At 41.6% G+C, this 23,412-nt stretch overlaps 2 protein-coding genes across 3 annotated transcripts; one reads left to right on the top strand and one right to left on the bottom strand.

Annotated features, from left to right (window-relative positions):
- Positions 1–1,479: 1,479 nt before the first annotated feature.
- On the top strand, positions 1,480–17,834 carry LOC148323709 (coiled-coil domain-containing protein 148-like). 2 transcript variants are annotated; one of them, XM_088314979.1, is made up of 15 exons: positions 1,480–1,563; positions 1,791–1,898; positions 2,795–2,916; positions 3,848–3,951; positions 5,447–5,538; positions 5,629–5,780; positions 6,233–6,328; positions 6,401–6,576; positions 6,668–6,806; positions 9,522–9,728; positions 13,694–13,834; positions 14,648–14,766; positions 15,515–15,632; positions 16,307–16,441; positions 17,502–17,834. In XM_088314979.1, the coding sequence occupies exons 2-15, from the start codon at positions 1,847–1,849 to the stop codon at positions 17,643–17,645; spliced, it is 1,797 nt and encodes a 598-aa protein (XP_088171105.1). In that variant the 5' UTR covers positions 1,480–1,563; positions 1,791–1,846; the 3' UTR covers positions 17,646–17,834. The 2 variants fall into 2 exon arrangements, with proteins under 2 accessions (XP_088171105.1, XP_088171104.1); XM_088314978.1 differs by having other exon boundaries at positions 1,553–1,642.
- A 915-nt stretch (positions 17,835–18,749) lies between these two features.
- LOC148323708 (uridine phosphorylase 2-like) lies at positions 18,750–22,626 on the bottom strand. Its single transcript, XM_088314980.1, has 7 exons — positions 22,515–22,626; positions 21,409–21,523; positions 21,181–21,339; positions 20,341–20,455; positions 20,051–20,260; positions 19,832–19,978; positions 18,750–19,330 (listed from the first exon to the last, which is right to left on the bottom strand). The coding sequence occupies exons 1-7, from the start codon at positions 22,565–22,567 to the stop codon at positions 19,188–19,190; spliced, it is 942 nt and encodes a 313-aa protein (XP_088171106.1). The 5' UTR covers positions 22,568–22,626; the 3' UTR covers positions 18,750–19,187.
- Positions 22,627–23,412: the final 786 nt, after the last annotated feature.

Below are 23,412 nucleotides of genomic sequence, written 5' to 3'. Positions count from 1 at the left end.
TCAAGAGAAGAGGTTAAAATAAATACCTCAGTAGGGTTGTTGTCGCTGAGGCTTCGCCGGGCTGCGGCTTTCTCCTCTACATCTGCGCTTGAATTTTCATCGTTTAGTCCCAAACGTGTGCGAGGGATCAGCTCGCCTCCATAGCCGAGAGACTGAGACGAATCGAAGCCCTCCGCGAGCTCCTTGCTTCCCAAACAGCAGCCCGGAGCACGGAGGCGGGGCGAGAAAGCAGCGAGCACTTGTGATTGGTTAGTGACCGAGGCGGGAGGCCGTAACCTGGAAGGTTGAGGTTGTTGAATGGACCAATCAGAGACGCAAACGTCAGTTTCCCTGGTTACACTTTTTTGTCAACTGATACATTCGAGGAGAGCGGAGAGGAGATACGACGAAAAAAGTGGTAACCGGTTTCTTTTCTCATATCGACTTTACTGTACATGGTTATCTTATGAGGTAGTTTGCTTTTTGCAGTAATTGTCAGGCTTTTTTTCGTGCTTATCCAGACTTTGGACCGAATGATGACCTCATCTTGAAATTAACATATAAAATATAGAAGTAATAGTAATAGGATGACAGACAGACAGCAGTTCGGCACCCGCGGATTCGCATATTTGAAGATTATTTTCAATATATTGTTTGTGGGGGGGCATGGAAGTTTGGGGTTTTTTCCCCCAATTTTGTTGCTGTTTTTTGTAAAAAGCATGTATCGAATGTTTAGCAGTGTTTTTTAAAATTATTTTTGAAGATTTATTTGAAAAAAAATTTATATTTTCATTTGTTTTTTTTCACAATGCATTTCGATAGGTGTCAAACGCATATCGTAGCTATTCACTTGCCGTTCCTGTCCCTGTCCAATGCGAATGGCGAAGGTCGACTTTACAGAACAACAGTGCATCAACACATGCTGATAGACATTATAACAGTACTCAGTATCTTCTTTATCCTCGGCAAAACATTACTGTTATTTCTGCAGTTTACTGAGTCATAACAGTCGTGAGTCTTTTTCAGGCTTCATAACTGTATTATACTGTCCCCTGGTGGTCAAGTTTAACACTCAAAGCTGTCATCACGATACACAAACTTTTTAATTCTTTGATAATACATTGTATTTAATTTCAACTACAATATTATAGATTGTTATTTACTTTTCAAAAGAACACACTGGGGAAATATGATTAGAGATAAAAAAAGGTTTTTTTCCAGGCACCATAAAATTATTGATATGATTACATAATGAATTATAATACATCTAATAATACATAGTGTATATAAAAGTTGATATGCATCACGTGTATGCATCTTGTTTTAATTTTACATTGAAACTCAAGTTTGACTAATTAGTGCACATTATTACATTACAGTGTTCAAGTCGGTCAGTCATACACAAAATTAGAGGACATAATAGTGCAAAAAAAAGTACAGTGCGCTTGAATTCAAAACAAAGGTGAATTTTAGTAACGTTCCCATTTTGCCACTAGGGGCGCTTGTTCTTGTGTTTGAAAGCACACCCAGCCACTTCCGTGTTGGGTACGCCGAGCCTGTTGACGGCGGTGACGTCATCCACAGGTGACGAATATTTTCCTTGATACGTCAAAGCCAGATGCTCTCTACACAAACTGCTTGTTACTGATTTACCTTTTAACAGGTAGCCAGTACATCTGTGTAACATTATACTTATTTTTTGTTTTTACTCACAGGAATGTACACTTAGCCTTTTAATGACAAATGCTGACTTATATTTTATATGACTAACATAGTATCTGTTTTTTTTTTTTGTTTTGTTTTTTGAATAGGTAATTTCTCATTGTGTGGACACTTTATTGAAAATTAGACAACAAGCACCTGGGCAATGCATGCAGGAGGTCAAGCATTTATCACCAGCTACAGACCAGAAGATTTGGGTGAGTGACTGGAATTAGTGTGAAATCTGAGATGGAGGTTCATAGCCTCAATGGAATTCCATTAAATGTCCTGACGTGGCTTTGATGCTTCTGTCCTTACAAGGCTTGTTTGTTCACCTGTTTTTGTGGCACTCAGCTAAACTGCAAACACAAATGTCTTGACACTGCGACTTTGCTCCGCCTGCTGGGCAATCTTGTCTGCAGTGCATCATTTGAACTGTGTGGCCTTTGTTGTAGTCAGTGAAAAAGAACTTTTGACATCTAATGCGATTTGGTTTTCTAGTCTTCCAAATATCCAAATATAGTGCATCCTTTGTTGCTCTAATTTAAACGAATCCTGTAGGAAATAATGTTAAGTGAGTTAATTGTTCTAAGTTCAAACTGTCCATTAATGACTATATAATAAAACTCCTTATTTTTTACAAGCGATCATTTTTGGGGGGTTTCACATGACCGTAATGTCCTCGCATGTGGGAAAGGAGTCCTATTCTGATACACTTTTCACAAAAATTCCACCCTCTTCACACTTCCATTTTTCTCTTGCTCTGCTAGCCTAAATTACAATGTAGTAAAATATATCATTTATTACCATAGTATCCACATGTCTTGTATATATAAACTAGTAATAAAGAACAGAGAAGGCACAAATTTACTGCAATGAGCATGAATCCTGAAGCCCTTCTCTATGAAATGCTTGATGACCCCATAAAAACTGACCTATTTTAAGTTTAACAAACCCTACCTGCGAGAAAGCAGATATGCATTATTTAGCTGACTTCACCTTTCGTGATTATTATTAGCGAATACAGGTGGTACGCGTGAAAATAACTCTCGCTTCCACTCCTTTGTCACTTGTGTCACTTACCTGTGTTCTTTGCTTTTTTTTCCCCATGAAGACAAACTCACAAGACAACTGAAGAATGGCCTGTACAAATCAAACTATAAGCCGGCGGAATATGACAAAGTACAAGCGATGGTTGATGCCAAACGGTTGGAGACTGCTGCGATTGGAAAAAAGGTGAAGTCTTTATTTAGAGTTGATACATTTCATAGTACACACCTTAAGCTAAGGTGGACTTTCTGCACAGTTATGTGGTTGTTTTAAATACACAATAATAATAATAATAATTAACTCTTAGCTTTATTTTTAGTTTGAAGGGGAAACATCAAAAGGGAGTTGCATAAAACACTTGATGGCTCCTTTTTTAAATGTTATTTTATTTTTTTTACGATATGCGAAACCTCTGCTTGCCACGTTATTATTATTTGTCGCAGTAAAGGATTTAAACTGACATTACATCATATTCAAAGTTGAAATAGAGCACCAATACAGTATCGCGGCTACACACAATAGTTCCGAGTTTGATTAATATTCATCAGGCTGCCTAGGGTCGATTATAAAAGTGTTTGAAGTTTGACTCAGAGCGTAGGGAAATAGATGTGCTTGTGGCCAAGCAGATTAGGCTGTTCAACCTGCAGTGTTTTAATTGCTTAACTGTCGCTGGAGCCTTTAAAAAAAACAAAAAAAAAACATTTTTTTTTGTTAGTATCCTTAAAGTTGCCTTTGCACCCTTCCAACCTCGCTCGCTGCAAAACCCAGATAAGACATTTGCATTTTTGCTCCAAGCAGAATTGCAAGCCCGGCATTCTTCACATATCTACCATAGCTGACGTGATGGAGGTTAAATAAATTCAAAATTTGTTGCATTCAACACATTTTTAACTTCAATAAAGAGACCAGTGGTGGTTCTTTTTTTTTCTGAGATAAATAGTATAATCTTGCTAACCTAATCAATGCGTTAAACCAAACCAGAAAAAGCAAACAAATTATCTGTAGGTAGAATTAAAGTCACGAATTAAGTGATTTTAAAATGGATGGAATTTTCTGCCCACACTGCAGTTCCATCGCAGTTATTTAATCTCTCGCTGTATTCATCTTTCTCTTCCAGGTTAGGAGGACCCGATGCGTCGCCAAGGAAATAAAGGAGTGCGACATATTACGGCAGCACAGGCAGGTGTGGAGCAGAGAGTGCCCGCGGCTGCAGAAAGCGGAGTAAGAGAGCCCTATTACTCGCAAGTCATTATCTGCTGCAGTCTTCTGACTCTGCTATTACACTAAACAGCCATTCCACTTAAGCCCCACTGAGCCCCGACGGGGATCTGTCTGACCGAAACAGGGTGGGAAAACCTTCCAAAATGGGGGAAAGGAAGATAAATTCAAATGAATGGCAAAGGAGAATTTTCGAGCATCTTGACTTGCAGTGATGACAATGAATATGTGGCTCGGTGGGAGAGAATGAGTGTAGCGGAGCTTTCGAAGGGTATAGAATACATTAAATGGGGGAGAAAAGAGAAAAAAAAAAGACAGAATGCTTTGTGAAGTGAGAAAGGCATCAGGAACCCGGGGTGCAGTCTGTTTGCCCGTGTAATGTGGAAGCCACCCAAGGTTAATGACGTACTGTACACAAGCACGAGAGTCGGTAATGAGCGCAGTCACGGCGACGTGCGGCTGACATATTGGCCTCGTCTTGTACAATTATATAGCCGTTTTGAAAAGTACCTCGTTAAACGAGGAACGCTGCAAGCCTTTCGCCGTGGTTGCTCATAATTGCACGAGAGTTTAGAGCGACATCGGCACAAGTTATGACCCCAATTTTATGTTCCCAATAACAAATAAAAAATTGTTCGGTAAAATATGTGTTAATAGACACAAGGCTTATTAATATTCTGTATTTGTGGAATAAATCTCACCTTTGGCTGTGTGTGCTCTCAAATGCATAATAATTACACTTAGCGCTGTCTTTAAAAAAAAAAAAATAATAGAACAGGCGCTTTGTTAACTCATTCATTGCCTTTGACGTTGATATTCGTCAAACGTGACCATTGGCATACTGTACATAGACGTCAAGTTGTTTTTTAGCGTGGAGGCATGGAAGCTTGTCTGTGAATTTCAGATTTGTAAACCACAGTGACGATGAACAAATGACTGGAAATGGTAAATTTGAATTCCATTCGATTTAAAATCAGCACAGCTTTTGATTAGAAGATACAGATTAGGCGGTGAATCTTGTTTTATTATTATAAGGTAACGACCAGTCACGCCTCACGTTTTGCTCCTTTGCTGAGCCCTGAACAACTGTGATGTCATTTTCAGTCGACGGCGAGTGGCAAAATGGGCGCCCCCATGACATGTACAAAAACATGTGGATTTTAGTGTTGAACTCATTTTCCGCACACAATATAATTTAAAATGCTGTGTTTTGACCAGTGTGGCCACAGAAAACATATTCTTGTTCAGAGTTTTTGGGGGTTGACCTCCCCTTTAAGGCAAAAAAAGTATGACATGGAATAAGTCCTCCTCACCAGTAGTTGACGCTATTCTACAGTTGTTTGACAGAAAGCTCCAAAATGGCTGTCGATACTGCTTTGAAAACAGCTGGCAGTGAATGAGTCGACAATGTGCTTGCCTTGTACTTGTCTCCGCTATTCCAGAATGCTGCCTCAAGTCATATTTGTGCTTCATAATGCTTTATGTACTTGGCAAATAGGGTGAAGGCTGAGAGTGAAATGCGTGATTTCATAGAGAACATCCGGCCACTCGGTATAGAGGACACCGCCATCTTCTCACTCAAAGATTACGGTAAGCATTAAGCGATAATTGGACATCATTCCACCTGTTTGTAATGTCGGCGCTCACACTTGGAAGAGTTCTTCTTCGTCTTGTGTTTAGAGGTGTTCCTTGAGCGGGACCGCAAGGCATTCGTATTGGGCACCGTGGCGCCAGTTCATCAGCTGAAAGAGGACTTGTGCTTCAGGTTGGAGCAAGAACAAGATCAGGAAATCAGCGCGTCTCAGTCAAGCTGGGAACAAGTGCAAAATCAGGTATTTGTGCTGTATTGCATTTGACTTTGGAGTCAGCCAGTCCTGCCTCAAGCGCCTCCAACTGGTCCAAAATGCTGCTGCTCGTATTTTAGCTGGAGCTCGGAAGACGGATCACATCACCCCAATCTTGGCGTCTTTTTTTGGGCTCCCAGTGCACTTTAGAGTTTGCTTTAAGATTTCAGCGGACCAAATTGGGGGGGGGGGGGGGGGGGGGGGGTCGTGCCTTTCCTGTTGCCGGTAGTTCCCGAATGGAATGACCTCCCATTGATTGTTAGGAAACCCCCCTCTCTGTCCACTTTTAAAACTCATTTGAAGACACCTTTTTTTATTCTTCTCTGTTCTGCTGTTCTTCTGGTATCTATTTTATATGTATTTATGTATTTCGATTTGCGCTCTAATTTCCTGATAATTGATTAAAACAGCTCTAAATAGTTTTCAATCTGTTGTTCTAGGTCAATTTTGTCAAAGACCAGCAAGATATCATCACGGCCAAACTTCAAGACGAGTACTGTGATCTACAAGAGGAAATTACAGACCTTGGTTTGGAGGTATGATTCTCCCTTATCAGCCGAAGCAAGTATGCAAATATCCTGAATGATGAACATTATCACCCCTGTAAGAAATATCTTCCAACCTTGGATATGTTGGTGAAAGACAACATTCCAGCGGAAGTTTTGGATTCAGACTGTCCTTACCCGGAGCTGAAGGAGTCATTGATTCAGGCCTTCCACTCGTTGTCTGAAATCCACCACGGTCGACTGCAATGTCTTCAAGATCACCTGAAAAGAACCGACAAGTCAGCCTGGCGTTTTTTTTTCACCTCAATATTGACGTGCGTAACAAGAATTTAAATTCCATGAAGGCTTTTTGACTCCCATCTGTTTCAGATACTGTGGCTGGTGTCCGGATGAGAACCTGCGCTTCAATTTCACCTTGTCGCAGTACACTCAAGACATCCCCAACTATCGGGCACTATGCTTGCATATGCTTCAAGCGGTCTTCCCGGAGAAAGGCAAACACGATCTGGTAATAAGCATCCCACTTCAACATCCACAACCTCCATTTTTCAAAAGAACGAACTTTTTTTTCTTCATTCAAACCTCAAAATGAAACAAAAACACCACATTAAAGTTCCACTAGATTGCTAAAGAGTTACGTATTCATTGAAAGTAGAGCGCCAGTAATTTTAAACTTCCTCCTCTTGATGCGGCTAATTAATGTAGCGAGGATATCTTGGTTATAATGGCCATATTTAGCTTTTTCATTTCAGGGAAACTCTTTTAATTTCAAAAGCAATTACAGTTTTAATGTCATGCACCCTGAGGGATGCGCACACACCATTTTGGGGTTCCGTCTTTCTGCAATAAACACGAGACAACCTTCGTACAGGGCGAAATGACAAACGGCAACAAAGTGTTAAATGTCGTCATAACGGCTCTCATAATATGTGGCGATCTTTTTTTTTGTTTTTTTTTTGTCGTTCAAATTGCACATTAGTCCCATCATGCTGCAGGTTGTCACAGGCTAATGGACGAGTTGCTTACATCATAGCTTAGTGTCACCATGACAACAGTCTTTCCCGCTGTCTCACGCACCCACCCAGAGACGTCCTCATATCACATCTGTTTGGATGCTCCATTTAGAAGCTGAGCTCAGCCTGAGGGGAGCCGCGAGGGAGAAAATAGCAATTTAAGTTCTAGAAAGAAAACCGAGACGCTTTCGTGCCTTTCGTTGTAATTTACATGTCGTGCATGCAACGGTTAAGACGTTTGCCAAGTGCAATGTATCTGTTTTATCATCTTTCATCGCCGACTACCTTTAGCTGAAGTCACGGCTGCGCTTGCAACCTGTCGATTTCGAGGAAAAAGTGAGCAAGCGCGTCAAGTAGTTCATTTCTGTCCAAATGAACAAAATGAAAAGGCAATTACATTCAAATAAGGTTGCTCTTCTCGTTTCGCAATTAGCCAGACCAGGTCTTGCGGATATTTAAAAGTGCAATTTGACGAAGCACGACCTGAGTTTTGAGCGCATCCTCACCAAATTTGAATGCCTCATCAAATTTGAGTGTCACTTTCCCAATGCTCGTTTGGAGGGTTCTCATCCTCAACTGCCCTGAGCTGTGCCCTCGTGACAAAGCGGTGGGCGGATTGTGGCGTAATAATCCCTCGCAATGTTCCACATCTGGGGGTGAGACTAACCACCTTGTCCGAGTGTCTCTGAGGAGCCATTTTTTGTCTCATTTCACGGGCTTTGTGGAGACTTGACTTCACCGGGTGGCTGCGGGTGCGGCTGCAGCTGCTCACTTGGCGACTAAGTTTATATTTCAACATTACTGTTTTGTCGCTATAAGAGAATAACCCATCGCAGTGCGGAGAACCCTCGTTTATCGTGGAGGATATGTTTAGACCCATTTCAAAAATATTTTTTCGACATGTTATAACCTATTTATAACACATTTATGCTCATTAAAAAAAATACTCAGAAATGTTTGTAATACAAGTGTAAATAATTCCGCAATAGTAACTACAAATACTGGTATCGCCAATTATTTTTCCTGATTGAATTCTTCTAATCGGCAAAATAGCACTCAATAATATTGTACTTAAGAAAGCAGTGAGTATTATGCTATTGTCTGTCTACTGTTGCACCACCTTTTGTGTTATTGATGATAATTGTTAGCACGTCTATGGCATTTTCCATTTTGTCTCAGCATTAAACTATGGTCATTCCTTTCACTGTGAACTTCTACTGGGACATAAAATGTTCTCTGCAACGTGTTTGACAGTTGTGCCCCGCGCTCGTGATGATCAACTGCAATATAGCGGGGGGTGCACTGTAACCCATTTTAATACAGTTGCGATTCGTCAATGAGACGGCGGGAAAAGAATTCAAGACCGAGGGTGGGATCGTCCGCACGTTTGACACTTTTATACATTAATAAACATGATTTGCTTCACAGCCTCTGGCGCTTGTGTTCCATTGGCAGGCCCGTGGCTTCACTCATTTTCAGTAAAGCCAGTCAGCCGTCTAATGCCTTCCCACCATCAGTTAGCTGCTATTAGCCCGGAGATGAATATCATTCCCTGTGTTCCGCAAAGGCAGCCAAGTGATGCAGCCACAGTGAGTCCTGACACAATGATGAATAGCATGTGGCAGCCCTCATGCAGAAAAGAACTGCTTATATTCAGGACATTGCACAGCCAGGAAAAAGAGAGGAGGCACTTTCTTTTCTTTGTTTTTTTTTTTGCTTTGTTTTTATTCACTGGCCTTGCTCAAATGGAGAAAGACTTTTCCCTGTGGTCCTAAGACTGTATGTCTTGTAGAATTGCTGTTGCATCAATTTAGCACCAGGTCCCCGATGCAAACTCACTACATCGCTGAAGTCAAGCGTTCGACTTCTCAGAGCGACTTTTGTTCTAGTGTCTCCACATACAGTGGTTGAAATACTTTGCGAGTATTAGCAAGACACGCGGGCAATTCTTTGGTGACACAGCCCTTACTTTCATGCTCACCAACCTCCATCTCGACTAAAATCTGTGATGCTGCTTCCTTGGATATATCTGTTCACTGAACCATACTTCCCGTAACCTTAACACATACATTTTAAGTACCCTTTGAAATTCTCTTGGGCGTCCTTGGCTCACTTGACTTAACATTCCGATTTTCTTTTTTTGTGTGTGATTACTGTATGTCATATCCTTTCCTGAGCAGTGTCCTTATGCTACATCCATGTTGTCACAGATGGAACATGAGCGTGCATTGGCCAGGCAGCGCTTCACGCAGACCCAGATAAAGGTCCTGATCCAGCAGTGGCAGCAGGACCAGGAAGAGCTCCTGGTTAAAGCCTTGGCGACCCTGCAGGAGGCGAGGGACGCCTACCAGGAAGAGTTGGAGCTCCAAAGAGACCGCCAGCATCAGCAGGACATCTGCTTCCGCCTCAGAGAAAAGGTAAGTGAATAGAACTGAAACCATGATATCAAATAACTCAAATAATTCCATTTTCAAAAAAAAAATTGGCTTTAAAATCTTTCCGCTGTTTGGTGGAACCAAATCTGAGACATATTTTGCGTTTATTTTCACGAGGCAAAAATAAGCTAAAGCTCATCTGTGGTTTCGGCAAAACTCAATGCGGCTTTCACATCCAGTCTCCACCGTGAACATGATCAACGACACGGAAAATTGATCGATATTTTTGCGAGGGTGCCAGCCCTCCTAATTGTCGTCTGCTAACAGCAGACAAGCATCTTTTGCCGCCACTTGGGATGAGCCGTTAATGCAAACAAGCTAATAAATGAAGAGCCTGCAAACATTGACGCCGCCGTCTCAGAGGAGTGCCTGTTGGCTTTCACACAACAACCTTGTTACTCATGTAAACAAATCTGTTTTTGTGTGCTGTTGGTTCAGCGCTCACAGTTGCTTTGCCAGTTTTGGAATGAGACTTAGCGCCCCGCTTCTTGTCTGATAACTGTCTCGTTGTCCTCGTACATTCAATATCATTCAAACGTCGGTGGCGGCTGCATTTGCACGGCAGGTTTGGCGGGCGTGGTTGTGTGTATGTCACCAATCATGTAGTCCAGTGACGTCAAACTCACGTTGAAAAATATGTCCAATCTGTCTTCGTTTTACTCCCTTTGGCAGTTATTGTTATAGTGAGTACCATTCTAGCAGCGTTTCTAAGACAAGGCGTGTCCCAATATTTTTGTTCGTATTTGCTCCAAATATGCCTTGCTTATTACTCGATGGTTAACATTTGCAGCGAATTTGTTGTTCGACTTTTGTGAGTTCACCTCATCAATCCACTTTTTTCGCCTTTTTTGATGCTCAGTCCAAGGTACGACTTTTATTACTTTGGCTTTGAAGTTGTCATTTGCTCAGCTCAACTGAATTCACAGAGCGCTTTAAAAACAACCTTACCTTCATACAAAGTACTTGAAGTAAAAACCAGACGTATAAAAACAATCTCATGCTGTTTCAAATGCCAAAATAAAAGTAGTAAAGTAGTTGTGCAGAAGTTTTTCAACTTTGTTGAAGTGAGTTGAGGAGATTCATTTAGACAAAAGTAGTACTTTGCTTTTGTCTTGTGGCATCTGAAAGCAATTAATTTTATCTTTATGTATTTAAAAAAAACAAAAAAAAAAACTTACCTGTTCACCCTCAACTTTTTTCCCTCCGACTTCTCTTCTCATGGCTTGGCCGCCACGCACACACCCACTCCCTCCTCTCGCCAAGCTCCTCTGAACCAACTATCGATTTGATTTACGACAGTAATGACTGGAGAAGCTTCGCAGGTTCAAATGAGACAACTGTAAACGCTCTAACAGTTAAATTACAGGCATTGATCAAAGTAATTCGAATAACAGGTTAGGGTCAGTCTACGCCCGCCTGTTGACGACTTCTCGCTCCGGAGTCTCGACAAGTAATTGTTGCGGTCACGCACGATGCAAAGCAGCAGCGATCGGCTGCCTTTTCTAATCCCGCCTGTGCCTCGGCTGGATAAGATTGGAAAGCTAGTCTGGTTTGCTTCTCACCTCATCAGGACGGCTGGCCTCAGGAATCAATTCTTTAAAAGCTGATTTCTATCCTGTCGCATCATGCTGGCGGCTGCTTCATTTACGAGAAACAGTTGACTTCATGTCGTTCGCTTGCTACGTCGCTAATTGTTTCTCCATTTCTCAGACGTGTGCTCTGTTCCCTGCAGTCAGGCTGCCGTTGTTCTTCTTTTTTGTACATTATTGCTTTGTTTTCTTGCCCTTGCTGTCATTTACTCCCACTTACTTCACACTCTCAAGAATCTTCAATAAACGATTAGGTTTTATATATTGTAAATAAAGCCCGGGGGTGGTAGATTCCTGCAACATGTTCACTGATAACAAACTGAGACAAAGATGTTTAAGAGATGATAGGAGTTTATTGAGGTTTAATTACAAGTGGACAAATGTTTGCGCTCGCACCAGTACAAGAATTCTCAAAACAAGTCATTTTAGAGATGCATATTCAGTTTTCATCATCGTATTGAATCCAAGGTGGACAGCAATTTCAGTTCAGCCTGTCATTATAGGATGACTGCCCCTTTAAGAAAACGTCAGATTTTTTTTCTGCGACGTCACAAATTGCTAACTTCTTCGTATGTGTGTGAGTAACTCCAGTTGGCGTGACACTTTTAGTCTATGTTCATAATTGGTCATTTTGCTCACGCTCCTTCCTGAACTGATTCAACCCATTATACCATGTAAAGTCTGTCAATTAGACACACAATAGAAAGTTCTAAAAGCTGCTGTGACTGAAGACGTCAACGGACAATTGAGGTTTTGTACAGGCTGCGGCGCACAGATAAAAAAAAAAAAATTAAAAAAAGACCATCATTTCGTTTTTCTTTTTTTTGTTTTTTTTTTTGACAGTCTTTACACTGCTGCACAAAAGGACTCAGGACTTGTCTTTATTTCATACAACATTGCATAATAGAGAATTAATCCCATAGGCTGTTCAGGGTCTCTTTGTTGCCATTGTGAGCGCTGAATTAAATTTAGACACATGCTTTATGTTCAGAAACTGCGCTTTTTACAGTAGATGCCAATCTTCAAGCTTCAGTAGTTGGCCGACACATAGACTCTGGCTAGCGGGACCACTTCCTGAATACTGTTCATGTGTAGTATTTTTTTATTTTTTTTTTAAATAAAGCTCAGGAATTTAATTGCATTTTATTGGTATTGTTATTGTTGTTTTGTTCAATATGACTTGTGTCAAACATAAATGACCATTATTGACACGACGCTTTATTTTCTAATTTCCACTCGTCAAATTCCATTGACCACATGAGTGCTTTAAGTGTCTTGATGGTTTTCCGCAGAATTTTGAGTCCTAGTGGGGGTTTGTCCGAGTTCCCCTCAGACATTCAACACGTGCAAAAGCCTTGATGAGACTGTCTGGTGCTAATCCGCTCGGGAGCTTTTTAATATGCAGTCTATTCCTGTGGGCACCCTCCGCGCGCTCCTCTTGATAGGCCCGGGAATCTTGTCTGCAAGCTCGGAATGCCGCACTTGAATAGCCGGCACGCCACAGAGAGCCTGCTGCATAACGAGCCTGTCACTCACAGGGAAAATGTTGCAGTGTGTGTGCGTGTTGTGTTTGTGTGAGTGAGTGTGGTGCCAAAAGTTATGTCAGTGTCTTGATTGGTGTCATAGAGAGACTTGTCCTAAGAGAACATGATTAAGATTGCATTAGTGAAATATGCAAAATCCGCCCATTTTTAGCCACCTCAGGGTGCGTCCATTTTGTCGACCGAAAATGACATCACGGTATCTCAGGGCTGAGGTAACGACCAATCACTGCGAATGATTGGTCATTAGGTGCACCTTGAGCAACTGTGATGTCATTTCCAATCGACGGAAGTGACAAAATGGCCGCCCCCTGAGATGGCTAAAAACAGGTGGATTTTACTGCATAACTCATATTCCGCAAACGCAATATTAATCAGGATGCCATATTTTGAAGAGTGGGCCGGCATAGAAAAAATTCCTGTGTTGAAAAAATTTGGATTGACTTCCCCTTTAAGGTCCTTTTCCCCATTTATTGTTAAGCCTACACCTACAAACCGAAATTAAAAAAAATTCTCCCCAAAATTGCTGCCCTTGCTGTTTGAAAATTATAGAGGGATGTCGATTTGATCTCAATTAAAAATACCATAAATATAAACTGTATTTTGAATGTGAGCACTCAACAATGTTAAACACTCGTGCAAGTAGTTTCCAACATGTTTGGTTTTGACGTTGTTTAATACCGGTACTTTACGCCGGTGAGTGAACAAGGACGTTAAGTGCTCCCAACTTCATCCCTCAGTGCATTCAAACATCCTGAAGTGGCTGTCAGCCTCGTAGTGATTCTTTCTCCGAGTTTTGCCTTGCCTGTGTTTACAGCTGCAGCAATGGCGGGCTCATCAGGAGGAGGTGGCCGAGCTGCAGGCGGCCATCGCTGCCCGACAGCAGGAGGAGGCCGAGGCCATTTTGAAAAGGGAGCAGGAGAAAGAAGCCGCCCTGCGGGCACATCAGAAGGAAAAGGTGAACACAGTTGGACCGCTCAGGTTGGGATGAAGAAATATGGGAGATATTTTGGTTTGAAAAAGTCTGCACACCCCTGTCGAAATGCCAATTTTCTGTGACGTAACCAAATGAGACAATGAAATCTTTTTTTTTTTTTCGGCCATTATTATGACTTATGCGCTTAACAACGCAACTGGCAAAAAATTAAGAGGGGAAGTGGAAAATTTGATTGCACAACTTTGCACACTCTTATAACCGGCAAACAGTTTTTGATGGGCGTCAACTCACACCTGACAACATTTCAAGTGCCTCTGTTTGACCCCAAATAAAGTTCAGCTGTTCTTGTAGTCACCAGTATTTTTAACGATGCAAAAACCTGCCATTTGACCAAGGGTGTGTAGACTTTTTATAACTACTGTGCATCTCTGTAGTTGATGTACATTCTCTTTCAACAATCTTACACATAAAAACAAAACTGAATGACATTGCAAGGTATTTTATCAGCAGTACGTCACCGTGCTCGCAGACCAACTTCCCTCGAATGGGAATATAATCACGTGTTGGTGCGACTCTTTAATTAAGTCTTTCCCCTGGGCTGCGACACTATGATTAATGAGAGCATTTACCTTGCATTTGATTCCTCAGACATTGAAATATCATCTCATTTTGTCTATTTACGTTTATCTGATTCCGGCATGGTCGCAATCAATAGGACGCAACACCGCTACGAGCTGTGCGCGAGTCCGATTAGGGAGCCCACGTCACCGCATTCCCCGGGCTGTCGTCGGGCTCTTTGTTCGGAAACATCAGCGGTAATTTTCTCCCCCTCAGCTGCGGAAATTTCATTTGGAGCAGCAGAAGAGGAGGGAGGAGTTGGAGCAAAGGGATCAGGAGAGGCTGGCCAAACTGAGGAGCGCCATGGACGAACAGGCCAGGCAAGATAAAGAGAGGTGAGCGATGCATTGTGGGAGTTGGAGTTTTCACCACGAGGCATCAAAGTGACGTTCGACGACGACACTTAAAAGCGTAGCCAGGCCCTTACATAACAGAGTACACATGTAGCAAAGTGGTTCTTGAAATAGCAAATGTGGCTTTTAATTACTGAGGTACTCAACCTCGCCGACGACTTTGCAACCCTAATAAAAACAAATCATCATTTAAAATGTAGCTCGCTTGCCGCCGCATTCATGTAGACTGAATCGCTCAGATGTTTACCCCAGAGACAGTCAGGCTGACACTAATGGAGTCCCTATTTGTTTTTTTTTCTCATACAAATTAACGTCACAAATAAATCCATGCTCTGTATCGAATATAAAATAGATATTCACGACAAGTTTTTTTTTTTATTCCAGGCAAGGCTTTACAGTCACTTAAATGTTGAATTTCCGTCAGCTGAGAAAAGCCTTTGATGAATACATACAGCCTAACATGATTTGTTTTGTATTTCCATCACCCTCTACACTCATATTCTATGAAGGTATCCACTTGATATGCGACAGTGAATGAAAGGAGGAGTCACAATGCCTTTGGGGTATGAAAACAGACGATAGTAGAGCAAGTAGCACTCTGACAGCCTCATAAAAAGCTCCAAAGATTGGAGGTGTGCTATGTCATGAGCAACGTGTAATGTGTGTGTGTGGGAGTGTGGCAAATGGAAGATGCGGCTCTAAATGTCCTCACCCTCCGCGCTCTCCCCAGGGTACGCTTCCGGGCTGAGATGTTGCAACGGCGCCAAGAGGCGAGGGAGGCGTGCGAGCTGGAGCGTCAGAGGGAGGAAGCCGAGAGGCTCAGCCGTTTAGAAGCGCTCCGAAACCAGGTGGATCATTTTATGCTCTTAACCCTCTCAAAGCCATTGATTCAGTCTGTCACTGGAATTGACCCATTGGACTTGATGAAGGCTTTAATCTGTGCTGGGGCATCACTGCCACCATTTGGTAGCAAGTGAGTGATGCATTTGTACTCACAGAAATAGGAGCACTCAAATACAAATAATGAAGAGCAACTAGAAAAAATTAATTAAGGCTATGTATTGAGGTCACTCAGGTCACATGGCATATTACAAATATATTACAAGATAATATGAAATGTAATTTCCAATTTGACAAGCCTTTCCCTCCATTTTCACAGTTATCTGGTGTCACTGCCCAAATTACAACTCTGCCAAAATGTCTCGGTGTTGTCACTCTGAAATCACTCCGCCGCCATCTCTCCAATTGACTGTGCCGAGATGTTGTCACGGCATACTGTCACCTGAATTGAACACATTTCAGTTTAAGCGCATCAGCCACAGTTGCAGTTTGATTCTGGACCTGACTGAGTGTTGTTTCCAATATTATGGTTGCCATTTTTTGGCACCAGGGGGAACCAATATAAATCATCACTGACAATTACAGCCACGTTAATGACCATTATTAAATCAAATCTTTCTGCCAATTTTGGAAATGCTGCAGCTCACGTCGTGCTCATTTTTTGCCACATTAAATGAAACAGGTTGCAGTGGTGGCAGAGTCGGATGCAGACAGGATGATGGGAGGCACGCAGTCTTGGCGGAACCGATACTTGACCGTCAGAGAAATTGACATCCATAGGCCTCTCTTTGGACTCCACACATACACGGACGCCCAGGTGAAACTTTTGTTTGTAAGGATTAGAACAAAGTGTGGGGCAGTGATCCTACACTCATTTTTTTCGTTTGTTTCTGGTTTGTCATTTCCCCGAAATTTAGGAGGTTAATTGGATAAGTTGGGTCAGTTCCTTATTTTTGGACCCAACATTGCGCTACTAATGTACAAATATATTAAAAAAAAAAAATAAACTATATAATCTGTACTGTAGGGAAAGCTTTATAGAACAGCTGAACTTTATTTTGGGGTTCATCGGAGGCACTTTATATTTTTGCAGTTGTGTGCTCACATTTAACATGAAATTAAATTTGATTGGTTATTTGTGAATACAGGCACTTCCCCCGTTATGAGAGGGTGTGTGCACTTGTGCAACCACATTATCAGCGTGGCTCATTTTTGCACCCGCTCTCCAATGACATGTACAATTGTAAGATCACATTCATGATATAAAAAAACTGGCATTTGAACAGGGGTGTGTAGACTTTTCATACCCACCACACTCTGGTTTCCTCTCATTTTAGTTCCATTTTTGCCTGAAATGACAGCAGCCTGTAAGATGTTTTCTTTATTTTACTCAAGCTGCTGTTTCTCACCTGAAATCCTTTGGCGGCCCCTAGGGGCCACTTTGAAAAGCATGTTTGTTTTATTTCCCTTTCAAACCATCACAGCTGCTTTGTCACTTGTCTCTGAGCCCCAAATCTTTTCAGGCGCCACCTGTTTCAATCTTTTTGTCATTCACGTGTTGCTTTTTCTTTCATCGGCAAGTGATCGCCGACCCGCACAGTGGCATTTATTATGCAAGCTGTTTGGCGACTTGAACAATGTTTGCCCTGCTTTTCGCAGACTGTTACCAACAGCCTTGAGCTCAAGGCCACCGGTGCAGTCTGTGGTTGTTCTTATGCAACAATGACTAATGATTTTCTAACTTGGAGAAACTTTTCCCTAAAATGCCAACCAGTGAGAAATGAGTGATGAATCATCTGGCATGAAATGACTTGCAAACCATTTCGTATCAGCTTGAGTGTGAAACTTGAATTGTGGCTTTCTCTTGTGTTGCGCAGATTGTCGCCGATCCCAGATTGCGGGTCGAGCAGGCCCTGAGGGATGCTGGCTTGCACCACACGCAGTATGCCCAAGAAGTCCTGGCCCATATTAAGCCCCCCAAACCACCACGACGAGACACCAAATCGGAACTCCAGTTTTAAGCAAGTAAGAGAACGAGTCTACAATTTCTTTGATCATGATGCATTGCCTGGCCAAATGTTGTGTTTCACAGTTCAGTTCTGTGTGTTCAATAATTATCTTAAAATGTCTGGCAGAGACATTAATGAATTATTAGAATTTTGCTACAACACAATCTTTGAATTCAAGCCATTTAATGCCAGTCCCGGTTGAAGTATACAATAAAACACCCCAAAAATGATTTATGATTATAAATTATTTATTTAAAACAACCACACAAATTGGCCTTCCGTCAGCCTCTAATGAGATTCAGTACTTAAAAATAAATCTGCTCTAATTTGATTAACATTACCAGAAAGGTACTCACATCACAGCATATTTAGTATTCCGGTTGTATTTGTGGAGGAAATTGTTTTGTTTTTTTTTCTAATATTTTCCCCTCTCATGAAACAAAATATGGTAACCAAAACATGAGAAAACACCTTTGAATGTTGAAATATGGGCTTGGCACTGTTTTTAGGATCTCATCTCCATGTCTCTTTGCATTTTAATGACAATCCTTGTTTTTCCAGCGATGGAGATGCCGCCAGCCCACAGCTGGGGGTGTTCCACAAGTTCAACACACGAGTCAAAAGAAACAGATTTGCAGCGTACACACACCACTTGTGATTCTCATCCCGCAAATGCATGAGGCAAACACACAGACTTTCCACTGGTATCGTTTTTATGGTCAAGAAGCTTGTTTATTCAAGAAGGCATACAACAGGGGGTCTTCAATCCTGTTCCACGAGGGCTTGTCTGTGTCCTGTCTGTTTTCCATCTCTCCCTGCTGCAACACACTGAATTCAAATGATCAGGATTGTTATCTAGCTTGTGCAGACTTTGTTGATTATCTGAGCATTTGAATCAGGTGTGTTGCAGCAGATGGAAAACAAGTAGGACGCCGGCCCTCGAGGAACAGGATTGAAGACCCCTGGTATACGACGTAACTTTTCATCCACGCTATTTCGATCACCCATAGGCGTCAAATATTCACACCAGTGGTCGCGAGGATTGAGGGCAGTGGCACAAACTAATGTTAATTCTTTGATGCTAAAATATAATGTCCAATGACGCATGGACAGCAATTATGTGCTAATGCAAACTTTATTCGTATCACATTGACAGCAAGCACCGACATCACGACACGGCGTTTGACCAAAAATCAGACCTGTTGCCCGGACGCTTCCGCAACATTCAAGTCCATCCTCAATAGAAACAGGGAAATTCTTTCCCGCATTCCAGTTCCCAACTGTGAGGTGGATGTGCCAACCACACTCTTTAAAATATATTTACTTTCTACAACCAAAAAAAACCTTTTTTTTTTTTTTTTCAAACAACCAGAGTAATATTATGTGTAAAATCGTTCATAACACTTGCACCAAACTGACTCACCCAGTGACACAATACAAACCTCAATGCATTTTACATCATGTTTAACTTAATCAAAGCAAAATGTCTAAATAGCACATATGAACATTAGGTACAGTATATACACACATCAATCGTAAAAGGACGAGGACTTTTCAGACGATATGTCCTAGGCGTTTCTTGATGAAGTGGGCCACCAGCACTTGAGGTCTTTGCTGGTACTCCACCAGAACGTCGTGAGGGGACGTAATCTGGTCGCCCTCGAAGCGGTTCAGCAGCGTCACACACACGACGGCCGCTAGTAGAATCGCAAAAAAGAAAGAATGAATTTGCCACTATGTGAAAAATTCCCTTTAGCTAAAAATGTGAGCTTAACTGTATAAGCTGCTGGGTTATAAATAACCCAAAAATGGGCAAAAATGGACCTACCCGTTACTTGGATCAATTTGACTTTCTTTTTCTCTTTTTTTTTTTTTTTTAAAGTTGAGTTGATTTATATGAAACACCTCAAACAAGTTTGGCCAATTTGACCCAAAAGTGGACTGGTCCCATTTTGCCCCTTAATTGGGTTATTTTTCTGGTTTTGGCAAATACTTTTTAAACCCTCAAAAATTGGATGTTTTGGGGGTTAAACGAGTAATTGATTTTGAGCCAACCTTTTGAGTTAGTCATTTAAAATTGACCCAAGTGGGGTTTGTCTCTTTTTTCCCCCTCATAATTGAGATTCAATACATAATAGTAAATATGCTCATTTTTTTTCCTTACGTGTAGCGTCATTAATTACTGCTCTCAAATTCACCTTTGAGGTTGCACACGCGACACATGGCTGCAAACACGGTGGACTCCATTTCAATGTTCCTCACGCCCGCTTCATACGCTTTCCTCAGATACTCCAGTTTTTCCTCATGGGAGAAGGAGCACAAAGCCCCGTCGAGTCGCCCTTGGCCTGAGAAACAGAGGATTCTCACCGCTTTGCCGTCGAGGACATTTAAACGCCAGGTAACGCGGCGTCTCGTACCTTCGTAGAAGTCGTGGGTGCACATGGTGTTTCCGATCACGGTGGGAAGGTTTTGCAGTTCTCGGGAGCACTGCAGAAGCTCGCTGGCCACCCCTTCGTCCAGCTCCGTGCTGCGCGTGATCACCTTCCCCAGAACCACCTGCTCAAACTGGGGGCGGAAGGAGTAGTCCACCGCCTTCTCCGTCACCACCACCGTCCCCGGAGCCAGACCTGGACGGAAGAACTTGTTTAGATTTTTTGTTTTTTTGTAGAATGTTGTGACTTTTGGGTGCAGCAGGGTAATTCATTACCGACTCCGCCAGATGTTCCCAGACGAAACAGGATCACGTCCCTGCAGTGGGCGTGGTGCAGCAGTTTGATGAGCTCATGCAGCATGATGGATATGGATGGCACACCCATGCCATGCTGAAAGAAAAACACGGGCTTGTTAGAGTGTGTAGATTGAAAAAAAAATTGCAGTTTGCGATTCACAAATTTGTTGAATTTTTTTTAAGGGTAACTGTTTGTAAATATGTACTTCTAAGATGTATTCTGTAGTTATAACCTTGTAAATTTTGTTTCAGTGCAAGAACATGAAAGCAGACCATGTCTGTTGCTTGAGGAGATATAAGACCTCACCTCAAGTGCGGCAATCAGATTTTTAGTTGAACTGTCCGGCCAAAGCCATGTCTAATTTAGAAATCGAGCTTTGGCATCATTTTGTTGCATTTTGGCGCCAAGGAACTTCAAGAGTTAGAGGGAGGGGAGGAGCTTGATTTCGTCGTATTTTCACATCTAATAGAAACATTTATTTTGCTGCCATCATGTGTATAGGCAATTGGAAACCTAAATTTAGATTTCATAATAAAAAATAAATAAGATTAATTGAATACATATTTTTGCTATTTGCAGCAGGTCTCAGTATCATTAGCCCCAAAGCGATTTTTGAACATTTTCAGAAAACAAGGAATCCAGTTGCCTTGATTCAAACTTTGCCGATTACAATGACTGTAGCTGACTGAGAATATAATTTTATGAGCAAGCATTGTTAATGGAAATGTGACATTAAGTTAAATTAATAATATCCATTTTTTTTTTTACTCGGCTGGTAGTGAACGAGTTAAGATAAGTCTGTCGAGTAGAATCCTTACACTTATAGACAGCACCGGTCCCACTTTATACATGCAGTAGCGGTCGGTTCCCTCGCAAATATCCTGGACTTCCGCAGGGTCACCAGACAGTTTCAGTTCCTGATGGATGAACTGGGCGAAGGCCTTCATTCGATTGGGACTGCCGCCAACGCACACAAACTGCGGGAGAGGATGTCATATCACGACCGTCTGCAATCATGTGGAATGGTTGCTTCTTGAATGTCGTACCTTAATGTCGCCAAACATCTCTGGCAGGTTGTGAGACTTGGTACTCAAGCTGAAGTGGTAGAGAATGTCTTCTTCCAAGGTTTGCAAGTAGGGATTTTTCACGTGGACCTGTTGTCTGCAGCAAAAAAAAAAATGCTAATTTGTTCACGTAGGATCAGGATTTATTGGAATTATTACATAATCAATTTCTGCCATTGTGGGACGCCCCCTAAAACTCAGAGCAGGATGTTGATGGCAAGTCAAGCTCAACTCACACAAAACCTCGGTTTTCAAGATTTAACGTCGCCCATTTGTCTAGTAGACTTGGTTCATATTTGGTGGCCATTGGATACATTTTTTTGGACACATCTTTTTTTAAAGTATGCCTGGAAATGTCTAAAATTGCCCTCAAATGGCCATGACCAAACAACTGCAGAAATCCAGTGTATATTCAAGCATCACTTTCGAAACTGTTTTTATGGTTCTAATTGAGTTCTACTGATGACAAACAAACAGTACCTACCAAATTCCGTGTTGCTAGAGGGAATGTGAGGACTGAATTTTTAAATTAAAAAAAAAAAAACAGACTGGTCTTACAATGTCTTGCAAATTTTAAGCATGGATTCTTGAAACTTTTTTGTGGGTTTGCTTATGATGGACATGCCAACCAAATTTCATGTTATTAAGGGGAAAAAATAAATGTTTGAATTTTCAAATAAAAAATGCCAATACATGTCCACTAAAATAATCCTGAGTTTGGTCACTTCAAACTAAATTGGCAAACTTCCAGTGATTTTTTTTTTTTTTTTTTTTTTTTGTGGGTCTCCTCATAATAGTCACGTTTTATGTTACTTGGGCTGGCTTTTTAAAAAAGACAATTTATGAGCTTGCACTAAAGGCCAAATTTGAGGTAGTCACACCAGGAACTCTGAGTAAATTTTCAGGAGGATTAACCAGCAAGATTTGTTGAATTTTTGACAAAGCACAAATAATAATCAAGAAAAAAATATTTGATGATGGCCTCAATGAAACGTGTTGCAAACCTCAAAACACAAGTAAAAATATCTTCAATTTTTGTTTCATTTTTCACAAATTTAGCATGCAAACTAAAAGAAAAAAATACTTACTTGATATATTCACTGTGGTCGTTCCCCACGGAGTTCAGCAAAATGGGTGCCATGAGTACAAGAAAATCGAGTCAAACTTCAAAAATATCGCTGCTGCTGCCGCTAATGTCTCAACTAAATGTTTGTCTCCAGGATGAGAGTTAATATAGTCATGACCTCTCACCTTGCTGCTGATTGGCTGTTGGAGAGAGGAGTAGCATTCACGCGCTCACAAAAACATCAGCCGAGGTTGGGGGGTCATTCGACTGGGCAACGATTGGTCTCGTGTGGGTGTGTGTAAGTGTGTGTGCGTTGGGGTGCGTGGGGGTGTGTGTGTGTGTGTGTGTGTGCCCTCAGAAAAAGGTCGGGAATAACAAATTTGTTATGACATCCTACTTTTACTGGGAACATTCAGATAAGCGTTAACCTCAGCTTGTCAACACAATGACAGGCTGCATTATGTCAACCTGCGCAACATGCAACCAGAACAAACAAGATATTGTGACTGTGGACATTTCGATCAATTTGAATACTTCGCATTGCGTCGATCATTGACGTTGTCTGAGGTAGTGGATCGGCAACATGGCCTTAAAGAGCCGTCAACGCCGGGGTGTGCAAACTTTTTGATGGGTTCTAAAATTTGACAAAGGGGCCGCACCAAGAGCAGATGGATGGAGTGTTTTGGTAACCACCTCATCGAAAAAAAAAATTCATTTAATTTTAAATGAAAGTGAACAAAAGCATTTCAACAAAATATCTGTCACCACAGTATTTAGAAAATAAAAACATTAACAAGGTTGATTCATTTAATTTTTTTCAAGTTTGGCGGGCCGGTTTAAAACGTTTAACGGGCCGCATGTGGCCCCCGGGCCGTAGTTTGCCCACGCCTGCTCGAACGTGTTCCAATTTAGCGACCGGC

Source organism: Idiotropiscis lumnitzeri, chromosome 14 (genome assembly GCF_059441095.1).
Source record: "Idiotropiscis lumnitzeri isolate Australia: NSW breed Sydney's pygmy pipehorse chromosome 14, RoL_Ilum_1.0, whole genome shotgun sequence".
NCBI lineage: Eukaryota > Metazoa > Chordata > Actinopteri > Syngnathiformes > Syngnathidae > Idiotropiscis > Idiotropiscis lumnitzeri.
The sequence above is the reverse complement of the archived record's forward strand: the minus strand, read 5'-3'. Positions and strand labels throughout refer to the sequence as shown.